Raw genomic sequence first — 12,104 nt, forward strand, 5'->3', positions numbered from 1 at the left:
TTAAAGTGTAGAGTAGCATTGTAATTCCTATACAGGACTACTGTTCCCTTGCTTAATAGTAGCTTATTTCATCTCACAAACACTGAACTAGTTAAAAAAAAAATAAAATAAAATGAGGTTATCCTTATAGGATTTTTCCTGTGTGTTACATGCCAATACATAACCTGCCCCGAATGCAGCAGTCCTGTTAGCCATACAATTTAAAATAGTTTATGTAGAACAGTTCATAAAAATTGTGATAAGAAAAAAATAGTATTATCTGAAGCTTAATATTAATATAAACAATATAGAAAAAATACATATTTACATAATGCCAAAATACAATTATATACATTAATTTCTATTACACTTAAATTATATATCTTTTTTAAAAATCACCAGACCAATAAATTATACACAGTCTCAATAGAAAGGTCTGGTACCTTTCTAGTGCATGAAATACATTAAAAAACCCTAGTTAACAAATGTGGTCACAAAAGCAGTTGTCTGTAACATTCTTAGTGCCTTGAATAAACAGCATCTGAAAGCAAGGAAAACCGAGATTAGAAAAAATAAAACAACCCAGGTGGCTTCATAGTCAACTCTGCCAGCTGACTACAGTGCTCTGAAAGGTGGTTGTGTGGCAGCAGTGCTGGCTGGCGACTGATGTGACAGCTAAAAACAGACCCCATCTCTGCTTTTGCAAACATTCCCAACTTGTGGAACTCTGGTTAGTTCAGTTCTTGGCCTCCTCCAAGCCTGCTCTACCTATCAGACACAACTCTGATTTCTACAGGCTAGATCAAGAAAATTATTTTGATCTCTCATCATATAATCTCAATGCCTAATGTCTGAATTTGAGAAGCTACTGAGATCCTGCTGTCTGACTTAGAACTTCTACAGCTCTTAGGAATCAGCTCTACCAGGACACACAGGCCACCTTTTCTAACAGCTTCTCCAGACTAGTCCTCTGGCCATCAGAACAGGAGGTGAAGGCCAGTGTTAGTCCCAGGTTTACTACTTCTGCAATTCTTGTGGCCAAGGGACTGGATACAGGCTAGGAAAAAGAGCCCACAAGGACGGAGAGTTGGAGGAGAAAGAAGTAGCATAGCCTTGGACACCTACATTATCCAGTCAAGGCAGATGGGAAGTCTCCTAAGGCCGCCTATATGGTCAACAGCAAGTGAGAGTGATTCAGGACAGAAATCGACCTCCATGAATGACAGAAGAGCCCAGCAAGCCCAGCCAGTGGCCTCAGTGCGCTTAAAAGTAGATGGTGTAAACATTGGTGAGGGAGGTAAAGGAAGAAGCCAATATCATGATAGGGAAGGGGTTCAGTTTCCCCAACAGCACAGGAATCATGAACTGCGAAGACAGGGAGAGCATGAAGGTTAGGTAGGAGCAGTAACAGATGTTATAATGACTACTTAAGGAGGAAATAAAGATGCAATTGCAAGAGTGACAAGAGCAGAGGAGTGAAGAAATGAGGGTCCGGGAAGAGAACGAATATTGATGGCAAGGGATAGCACAATTTTCCCCCTCAATTACATTGTCAGTGAGCTATTACATTTGAAACATTTTACAATTTGATAAACTTGCACTTACCTCTGTGATACTCTGGATTCACATTTTCATATATTGGAAACAAGGGATTTTCTTGTTCACTGCGAAGTTTTCTGGCTCTTAACACATCTCTCACACATTGATGTAGATACACATATTGACACTGCAAAAGATTTTTTTTAAGTCACTCTGGGAAATTTCATAATTTAATTTTCTGTATTGCGAAAAATCATTACAGGCTAACTCCCCCCCCCAAAATCACGGGTGGTGTTAAAAATGAAAATATATTTCTAGAATTAATCTCCTTTTCACACTAGTAATATAGTAAACTTTTGTGATCACTTGTTTTAGAAATGCTACCAGTAAAACATAAATGAACATAATATGTTTTGACGGATCACGCCATGAGTGAAAGCTCTATCAACTGTAAGGCATAATTTGACATGACGCTGTGTTGGATGGCTACTACATCTGAATTCTTCGGTATACAGTTCATCTAAAACAATTAGTATGTACAGGGAAGCACACAGAACAGACAAACAATTTCCTGATTTTTCCCAGAATTTTATTACAGTATATAAATATTTCATAGCACTTTGATGAATCCAAATTTTCTGGCAAAAGCAGCATTTATTTGATCCAATATATGTTACAAGATTGCTTCCGACTATGCAGCAAATGACAGACTGTCTTTTCTGAAGAGTGCCTTTCATAGAAGGGAGCTCAGATGACATTCACAATCTAAGTAGGGAGGGTCAGCATGTTATTGACTATTTATCAAACTACCTTGATAGAATAGATTGTTAAATCCCTATGCTTTGCTACTCTTTGTGGTTTATGACATGAGTCATCATTTTTTTATTAGTGTAGCACAGTACCCGAAAATTAGGTTGAGCATCTTTATTTATCATGGTCTACCTTTTTAATATTACTTTATTTCAAAGACATAATTTCTCCAATAAGTATACGCATTTTCTCCCTGCACATCTTCTACTTGTTTTTCACCAGAACTATTGGTCCATGCATTTTTCTCAGTGCTCTGGCTCTGGGAAAGCGAGGATGCCTGCAGTTACACACATACAGCATATGTCTCTGTCACACGTGCACAGAGAAGTCCTGCACCCCACCCACCAATTTGGTGGAAAGCTGGCCAAGGCATGAAGACACCCTTTGGCAGAGACCATTTGGGACTGAAATGGTGGACAGCTGCTCTGCCCGTGTTACAGCTACTCTGCTGAGCCCGCTGCTTTTTGAGCTGATGGACAGAATTTTCTGTTACTCCCCTTTCTCTCTCACCTGCAGTCTCTTGTCTTAAACAGCTTTCAGCCAAGCCTGAAGCAGGGGCAGTGTTTTGTTGCTGCTGTTTTACTGTGACTGCATAATGTCGAGCAGGATGGTGCTGTGACCTTTGGCTGGAGCAAACAGTCCTATCTGCTGGCCTGTGCTCCCCAGTGGGATTTGGCTTCCACCTCATCAACAGATGGGGACCTAGCTTTTATCTCAGCCCCCAAACAGATTGTGGAAGCCAAGAGAAGAACAGTAATATCAGGAACTAGGGTCCTCACACACATCAAATGGAGTTTGTGGAGCAGATCTTTTCTTCCCCCTCTACCCACCTCCTTTACTTTTTCTTAAAAGGTGTGTAAAAATCACTTCATAATTCATGGCTCATTGAAAACTGCATCATCACAAACCTCCAGGATAAATTTACTTCATTTTCTTGCAGGAGGATGAGAGATTACATTGCTTGTGCTCCAAGCTACTTTAATGAAAGACAGTTCCGAATCAGAAACCATATACAGATGCAACTGACAGTTCAGATTAATAAGTCTGGCTGAGAACAGCAACTCAGCGGCCCTGCACTGACACAGTTACATGGTCAGTGTTACAGCTCAAGTGGGGCAAGTACGTGTGAGCTGCAAAAGCTTTCTGTCAACCTGTCTCACTCAACTAGCAAAAGTGCGCTTTGTATCACACAACTTTAGTTGTCTATGAGCCTGGTGTCAAATTTAGATTCTTGAGGCAATTGCCTCCAATTAGGGAAAAAGAGCCACCCCCCTGAGAAGCCTGTCTGCCTTTGCTGACTACAGCTGATGGTAATGTAGAAGGTGAGACATATCTGTCTCCCCTCCAACAGGAGGTCTTCTGTGATTAAGAGTTCCAGGAAATCTCTCTTTTGGATTCCCAGTTAAGCCTCTCTTTATACCCATGTGTAATTTTTACATCTATCAGGAAGCTCAGTCACTAATATTTTCGTTTTCAAATTGCAACAGAGCTCCATTAGTATCAAGCTCCAGGCAGACCCATCAAACCTGTTCTGATTCCTCTATTAACAGTTCACAGGGAAAATGTAAAGACTGCCTCCACAACTTGCCTTTATTAAAGAAGCTCCTAAGTGTTTAGCTGCTATTTTTGTAAAGTGATTTTCTTGCAGTTTTAAAAGCACAGAAAGAAATCCCAAACACGTACGTTTTCTGCACTTTGAGAATAAATGTACTTGCTTTTGCATACTATGTTAGGAGAATGCTGATCAACTTTCCAATACCATTAATGAAAATGGACAGAGCAGCTCAATAAAAAAATGAAATGCAAAGCCACAAGGTCACAGTGCCTAGAGTTTTAAAATTATATACATCTCATTTTCTATGCCCTCCATTCCTTTTCCCTATTACGTTGACCTATCTGTCTGGTTCAGGCTTGTCTTCCAAGCCCATCCCTGAAGGACCTATCTCTGCTCAAAGCTCACTCACTGGACACTTCATTAACAGAACAACGTGCTGTTAAGTGTCTACTGCATAACACTGATGGGGTGATTGTGGGCCAGTGTCAAAAAAAGAAATCTATAGGAAGCATAGCTACCACTTGTTATGGTTTGAACCTGCTGTATGAGACCCAATGGAAACAATCCTGAACTAGAAATTCTCACAGAGCTAAAAGATACCTAACTAGTATTTCACAGTGGAGTAACCACAAAGCGCTCTGAGAGCCTTTAAGACGAGAGACTAATTAATTTATACTGCAGCTGGTGTTGCTGTGTTGTAGGCTATCTAAAACTTACCTCTGTCTGAACCATGTGAACCCGATGAAGCCTTAGATCATGCACTGCTGCATAAATGTCAACAGTGTCCTTTGAATCCAGCTGCTGCAGAATTCGATCCAGTGCAATGAATGTGCCAGTCCTGCCAACACCAGCACTGGAAAAGAAAACAACTCAAAAGATTTAAAAGGAGATGGAAAGCATTCACTACCTTCATGTGATAGGTTTGTAAAGTTCAGACGTCTAGGGTGAGAAGCTCATTGTTTAAATGGCATCTCTGGGACTTCAAACACTTTATAGTGGAATTTGTTTAGGAAGGAGGAAAGGACAGCGATGGTAGAGGTATCTCTGCCACTGCCCATACTGCTTTCTGCTTTGGATTAATTCAGTCAGTTTAACTCAGGTGACAGATTGCACCTGACTGTAACTTCCAAACTTCTTCTCTCAAAGGATGAACCAGTAGGCTTGATTCTAAAAGATCAGTTGACTTGTACCTTGTGGAAGGGCAGAGTAAGGCAAAGTATCTCAGAGCCCCCAGTAGCTGAAATGCTGGGAGGTGGGGTTTGGAGACAGGAAGCCAGGAAGAAGAAAGTTGACCTGCCAGTGATACAATAGACATCTAATGTGTTGCAGCACATGATGTACAGGCAGACATGGGTAGTGTCACGTAAGACACATGCCTCAGCTGATATAATGGATGGAGGGGTCAGATACTACATTCAGGTAGCACCAGTGAGCGAGCGTATGGCTTTATCAGAAGATAGGCACTGCACCACACTGCACTCTCTCTCTCACTCTGTAACCCTAAAGCCTGCTGCAGCTGGACAGTGGATCACAGATTAGGCAGTCCAGTTCTGCCTTTTTACATGTGTAGAGATGGATCACGAAGCAGAGGAATATCTGCAGCCCTATGGCTGCCAGAGATGGCACAACAGCAGAAGAGCATGAGAAGGCAGTAAGCACAGGGAGTCTCGGTCAGAACCAGGGGAAGGATGGATCTGACAGCTAATCTCAACATCCATACGTAGCCAGATTCACTCCTGGGTATATCTTACCTTTTCAGAACACCCCTTGCTGACTCAGATGTTGGGCCGCAACAGCGGCGCACAAGCAATTTAAGAATGCAAAAACACATGAACAATGGCAGCTGCTGACACCTTTAGCGCTGTCCAGTGGTCCCACAGAGACACTGTGGTTCCCGGAGAATCATTTTCGGGGCATCTCCAGGATGAGGTTGTGAGCAAGTGCATGTTGCCTTGGGAATGCTGCTCTGATGTATTCTGAGACTTAAGCCCATCAGCTATCTCTCAGGTTCTGTGACTGCCCCTGGCCTAACAGGGATGAATATTTGGGATCTTCCCAAGGGTACGCACAAAGGCTCTGTGCCACTGACCACATACCTGCAGTGCACAATAGTTGGTCCTGTGTCTGGGGTCCTGTTGATATAATCCCTTACAGTTCTGACAAACTGGATCAGGGACTGGGTGGTCTCTGGCACACCATGATCTGGCCAGACAGTGTAGTGGAAGTGACGAATGAGCCTTGTTGAGTCAAGCTGCTCTTCCTGTCAGGATACAAAAATGCGGGTCATCAGAACAGATGAGAGAGGAGGAGACACACACAGCATGCACCTTCAGAGCAAATGCTACAGCTGCCACCAGAGATGAGCTGAGCATGACACAACTGTGCTACTGCAGAAGAAACCTTCCTACTTTAGCCTTGCAGTTGTTTTTAAGCAAATTAATTTAAAAAAAAAGATGAACACAAACATACACTGCAGATTTTAAACTCTCGTATTGTCCATTCTGGGAGCACCGATTCAGACAGCATCTCAACGATCAGGTCTCCATAGTACAAGGAATCCTGGTCAAGGGGCCAATAGTGATCACACTTCACCTGCAGGGACACAGAAAAAGACAGATTTTAGTGTCAATAACAGCTGTAAACGATGCCTCTATCCAGCACTGGCAGAAGCAGGCTTCAGACCTCCTGTGCCGGAGGATGAAGGAAGAACAGCAGCAAATGAATTCAGAGACAGATACCAGCCCCTGCCTTGTCAGCTCAACAAACAGGGCCTGGGATGGGAATGGGCTAGGAAGGGGCTGGAAAGTGGAAGTTCTCATCGCAGATGTTTGTGATGGGGGAAATGGGAAACACTTCACTGATGCCCTCTTCTGGATGACACAACTTTTTCTGCACCAACTCTTCTCAGAGCTCTCCTTGGATGACAACTAGGCCTCCAGTGCTCACCTCTTGCTGAGACATGACAGTGGGGTCCCACTCAGAGCCAGCGAGGTGCAGGAGGAGACAGGTGGCTGCCTGTTCTGCATCTGCTTTCACCTTCTCCTCAAGAAAAAATGGTAAACTGACAGGAAATATCCCCATATGTGCCATTAGATGATCACTACTTCAAGTTGGTTTAATCCTTTTACAGATCTAGTCCCTGTCTTACAAAGGGTGCAGGATGTGGTCATACTTGGGGAGGTGGATTGCTGAGACAGCTAAGTAACCTATCTACACTTGCACTCAGTAAGACAGGTGCGTGAGTGGTCTCTTTGCTTACTATATCATGGCTTATGCATCAGAGAGAATTCCATGTATTTATTGATCAACATTTTCTCTCTAGAGCTTATATTTAATGTAGCAGTTGATTGGACTTGATGTGATAAACAGGCATTTTTTGCTGGTGGTTGTCTTCTGCATGCTTAAGGGACTACATTAGTACTAGTGAGCAAAGTGCTGGACTAGAGACCAGAAGCACTGAGCTCTGTTCCTAACTCTGGCCTTGACCTGCTGCATGATCTTGGGATGGTCACTGCATTCTCACTTCACAGCCTTACTCTGTCTCCAGTCTTTAGATTATACCTCCTATCTCTTACTGTACTACTCCTTGACTGGGGTCTTTGGCATTAGTGTGATGCAAATAATAAGCGTAAACTTTTAATAGATGTTAAAACAGTCATTAATAATAAATAAGAGTCACTGCTTACCCGGCCCTTCTCAACACACTGGGTTACCATGACAATATTGTGAACATTTTGTTCCCATGCCATCTTCCAGAACTCATCTTTGGTACCAGGCAAAGGGCCCTGAGTCGCTATGTATTCCCTGCGGAAATTATTGCCCTGCAAGTAAAGAGAACTCTGTTAGTTTCCATAAAGACAGAAAAAAAAAAGATCTTCTAGCAACTGTACCAGCCATGGGGTCGCACCAAGGGCTCTGCAGCAACAATGCTCTTGCTGGGACAATAGCTTTGAGAATTGTTGCCTTGGACCTGGAAGCAGAAGGCTGGCTGGAGCAGAGAGAAGGAAGACACTGCAGCAGTGTATCTAAAAACTGTTCCTTTTGTGGCAGTCAAAGCTTTTCCTTGTTCTACTGTGTTCAGCACAGTCTCAAGCAATTTTGGATCTACTAGGGGTTTTTGTTTTATTTACTGTTTTTAATAAATTAGCTGAGTTCTGCCTTGAAATCTGGATTGCTAAAGCCACTGCTATTATCAGTCACAACTCTCTGGCAGAGGGTATTATTGTAATCTCAGCCAATTTCACCATCCTGCAAGGCTCCAACACTGTCAGGATGAGCTACAGCTCCACAATGAGGATGCCACCTGCAGTGATAGTTATAGTTGTTGTGGACACTGTATAAAATCAGTGACCTTTAAAAATGTGTCCTTGGACAATTAGACTTGCTATCTTACATAACTATAGCAATCCAAGAAAGTGTCCTTAAGTGCTGGCTAAATCACTCACAGTTAACTTAATGGCAGTCAGACACAGCCTTTCAGCACACCCACAAAATTGAGTTCTCAGACTTTTAGCTCAAGTGAATAAATGAAGGGGGAGGGGAGCCTTAAGCATCCAGCTTTGTATTCAGTTTTAGATGGAGGACAAATTACCACTGGAGGGAGAACTGTAAATACCATCCTTGAGTCACTTACTGGTATGTAGCTTGCATTAATGTAGTCTGAGCAAGGGTCATCATCCACATTGGATAGCTTCACTCTTGATGTATCGTCTAGGAAGAAATTGATTACAAAAGGCTTATGGCTAGGTCTTGGTTTTCAATCCCTCTCCCATTTACAGGAATGCATTTGTGAAAGGACTGGCAGCATTATTACAAGGATTTTATATGGAGGACTAATTTAGAGGAATAACTGTTTATATTTGTACTGCCTCTTTCATCCACAAGTGCTGCGGAGTGTTCCAAAGACTAGGAGATGGATGGATGAGAGGGAAGCAATGAATATCCAAAAATTCCTCTGCTGAGTTGCATAGGATTTGTTATGGCAACAAAAGAGCCACAACAGCATCCTCCTTTGATTCTGACAGCAGTGTTCTGTACTGGAGAGCAGTGCCCAGTCCTGCCATTGAAAAAGTGGTAGTGCTTCAGTGGTCTGCACAGCTCCCGAGCTAACATGTGCGAGTGGCCAACTGTCTTCCCTGGGACCAGTGGCATCTCCAGTACTATAGAGAGGTACAAAGTGCCTAAACCAACAGGTCACTGATTCGTGAGATAATGCCATGTTGGATCTTAGTCAAGCATTGTTTCTTGTACGTTGTGGGCATGTTCCCCAGCCCGGCACGGCAGGCAGAACCCAGGAGATGCTGTGAGGTTGTGCTCCAAGCACATACCACATCCAGCAGCAGGGCAGCATGCAGAGCAGCGAGTCATGTGGCGTTCCTCCTCTATGCACAGCATGTGTTACCTCCAAAACTGGCAGATAGGAGATTAAAGGAGGAAACCCTCAATGACAGGTCTTGCCTCAGGAGAACAGGGCTAACCTCACACGTGTCTTACCGTGCAGAACCACACTAGTGCTACATCGTACAGTAGGTTTGCTGTGTCCTCAGAAGAAGTAAGATTTGGCAAGGTTGTCAAAAAGCATCGAATGGATGACACGCTGTATGTAAACAACCCTACTGTTATTTCTACTATCCTTATCAGCAGTGACTGAATGCCCATAATAGCTGGAGCTTTTTCTCTCCAGACTGAATGCTAGTCGTTACACCTCTAGAGTGAAATGAAATTACTGGTCTGTGTGAAACCACTCAGGGCCATACATCATCTGCCTCCAAGCACCAGAACCTGAGCTGGCAGAAGTATTTCATCTCTGACAGGAAGGAGGGAAGGGATTGGCTGCACTCTCTTTTCCACTAGGCTTGCTGAAAAAAAGTGAAAAATAGCTCTTGTGATGTAATATTACACAACCAAACCTAAAACTCACAGGGCAATATATTATTGTATCGATTTTTCCCTCTGTTCTCTGGCAGAAGTGCTATGTCACATGTCTGGTTTCGACCCACGTCTTTTAAGTCCTGCAAAAAAAAGTAGGAATAAAATGTGAGATGAAAATAATTAAAGGATGTGACAACACAGGGGGACGCAGTGCTTATCAGCTCTCCAAGGCCATGGACAGAGAATGGATGTTTTTTTACAAGAGAAAACTGAAATTAAATAGCTAATCATACTGGTTTAAAGCAAGCACATGGCTGGCGGGTGCCTCAGCCAGATAGGTATCAGGCAGAGGCTGCCAGCCAGAAGGTGCTATGCCAAATGAAGAGCTGCTTTCTGCGTTAGGACAAGTGGAGTTCAGGTGAGACTCTCAACCTTATCTGGATTTGTGTGAATAAGACAAAGAGATCTAGGCCTTTCTAATGCATTAACCCATCGATTCAGCCAGCCCGCCCCTTCATAAAGCAAGTCCTTTGCCTAGATTAGGATCCCACCTCATACTCCTTGGACAGGAGGTAGTTGGAGTCTGCTTGAAGTTTGGTGAAGTGTGCTTCAAAATGACTGACTTTGATCGGACTAAAATATTCAATAGGAGGAAGAAAATCACAGGATGAATCACAGTCATAATTTATCCAGTTGGTTATCAAGAAGCTTTTTTAGGTATTAATTTTTTCTTTTTACCTGGAAGTTTTCCGGTTCCTAGAAATTATTTCAAAAAGAAAAAGAAACACTTCATCAGTGAGTGACCGGATATGACTTCATCCATGTTAAAATGCCATGTTAAAATGCTGCTCTTAGAAATAAAACTTTTGCTTTTACCCTTTTTGTCCCAAGTTCAGATGGACTGAGAGTGGCCTGTCCCTGCGAATGCTCAGCCTTGCTGTAGGTCTTTCGTGGCCATTGCTGGAATAAAAAGGAAGGTATTCCGTTTTACCATTATGTTCTGTCAATAACATAACTTACATTATTAAGCTGGAAAAAAGGAATTTAAGAAAGTCTGTTCTGATTTGTGGCTCTGGTTATGTGACATTGCTCTTAGTTGTGGCATAGAGTTTTCTTGTATTTTAGTTTGGCAATAGTGATGCAGAGTGTAGGCATGTGCACAGGCAATAAGACTTTTTCTTGCTCTGAAACACTCACAACCCAGCCTATCACCAAGGAGAGTGTCCTATGTTAAACTGGTTGATTCTCTACATGCAGAGAGGAACATGTAGGCAGATTTTCAGGCTCTGCAGACCAGGTGTCTAGGAGATGCCCAGGTTCATAGTAAGAGTAAGTGGCAGCACCACGGTGGGCTTTGGGAAAGCTGCAGAAGTGGTACTGACTCCATATGATTAGCGTTGGCTTTCATACTTCCAACTGCCATCTCCTCCTTCAATACACCTCCCTTAGAGAACACTTTCTCTTTACATATGACAAGGGAAAACCATACCGGTACTTGCAGTCCTGCTGGCTGTATAACTCACAACAAGAAATCACGCTCTATCTGAAGTTTATCTACACTAACAAAACGTAATGAGATGTGCAAGGTGGAAAACACATCAACCTGCACTCCATTCATACTCTATATGTCACTGTGTGCTGAGATGGTTAGGAGTGCACAAGTATCTATATTCAAAAGCAGAATTTATTTACTATTGTTAATGATTTATGGCTCTTTCTTTGGATGGCATATAGAAGAATACAGTGAATTTGTTCATAGAACATAAGAATAGCATTGCAAAAGGGTAAATCCATTCTTGCTAAAAGCTACAACTATTCAGAAAACAGTTTTTTTCCAATGTGAAATTCTGGTATCTGAAAAGCAAATTCAAAACAAAATAAACCTAATCTTGTATCAGTAAAAGAACTGAATTTCAAGTTTTTAGTTTCCCATATAATGGAAATGTTGAATTTTCTTTATTTCAGAAACCACAAGGAATTTCACATCAATAATTTCATATCTCTTTCAGTCAGGCAAAATGGTTTAAATGGATAAAGCTTTTTTTCAAAGTTGAGCAAAATATTTCACTTTTTTAAAACATAAAGTTTCACTATTTAAGATTCATCTATAATGTGAAATATACAACTATAATAAGAAAGAGAGAAATAAAATTTGAACTAATCTTTAGGACACTGAGGTAACATCACACCTTAAGATTTTTGAACTGAAATTATAAAGTCTAAATGAACAGTTTCAAGAGCTTCCCATCTACAATACAGATTAAATCAATTTGAAACATTTCATTTTTTGACAAAAGACATTCAGTTTGAATGATAAACCAGTTTTTCAGAAATATTCAGACTCCTACTG

General features: G+C 41.9%; 1 protein-coding gene across 1 annotated transcript in view; it reads right to left on the reverse strand.

Moving 5' to 3' along the window:
- Positions 1-395: 395 nt before the first annotated feature.
- PTPRB (protein tyrosine phosphatase receptor type B) overlaps positions 396-12,104 on the reverse strand; it is a gene marked incomplete at its 5' end in the record, with an annotated part of 63,834 nt that continues 52,125 nt past the window's right edge. Inside the window, 11 exons of the mRNA XM_082498639.1 lie at positions 396-520; positions 1,585-1,705; positions 4,601-4,736; positions 5,980-6,143; positions 6,353-6,475; positions 7,570-7,704; positions 8,517-8,593; positions 9,804-9,894; positions 10,306-10,387; positions 10,493-10,510; positions 10,631-10,714. Of these exons, the coding sequence (XP_082354765.1) occupies positions 498-520; positions 1,585-1,705; positions 4,601-4,736; positions 5,980-6,143; positions 6,353-6,475; positions 7,570-7,704; positions 8,517-8,593; positions 9,804-9,894; positions 10,306-10,387; positions 10,493-10,510; positions 10,631-10,714 (1,054 nt within the window). The 3' untranslated portion in view covers positions 396-497. The remainder of the gene's footprint in view (positions 521-1,584; positions 1,706-4,600; positions 4,737-5,979; positions 6,144-6,352; positions 6,476-7,569; positions 7,705-8,516; positions 8,594-9,803; positions 9,895-10,305; positions 10,388-10,492; positions 10,511-10,630; positions 10,715-12,104) is intronic.

Source organism: Vanellus vanellus (genome assembly GCF_965231255.1).
Source record: "Vanellus vanellus genome assembly, chromosome: 1".
Classification (NCBI taxonomy): domain Eukaryota; kingdom Metazoa; phylum Chordata; class Aves; order Charadriiformes; family Charadriidae; genus Vanellus; species Vanellus vanellus.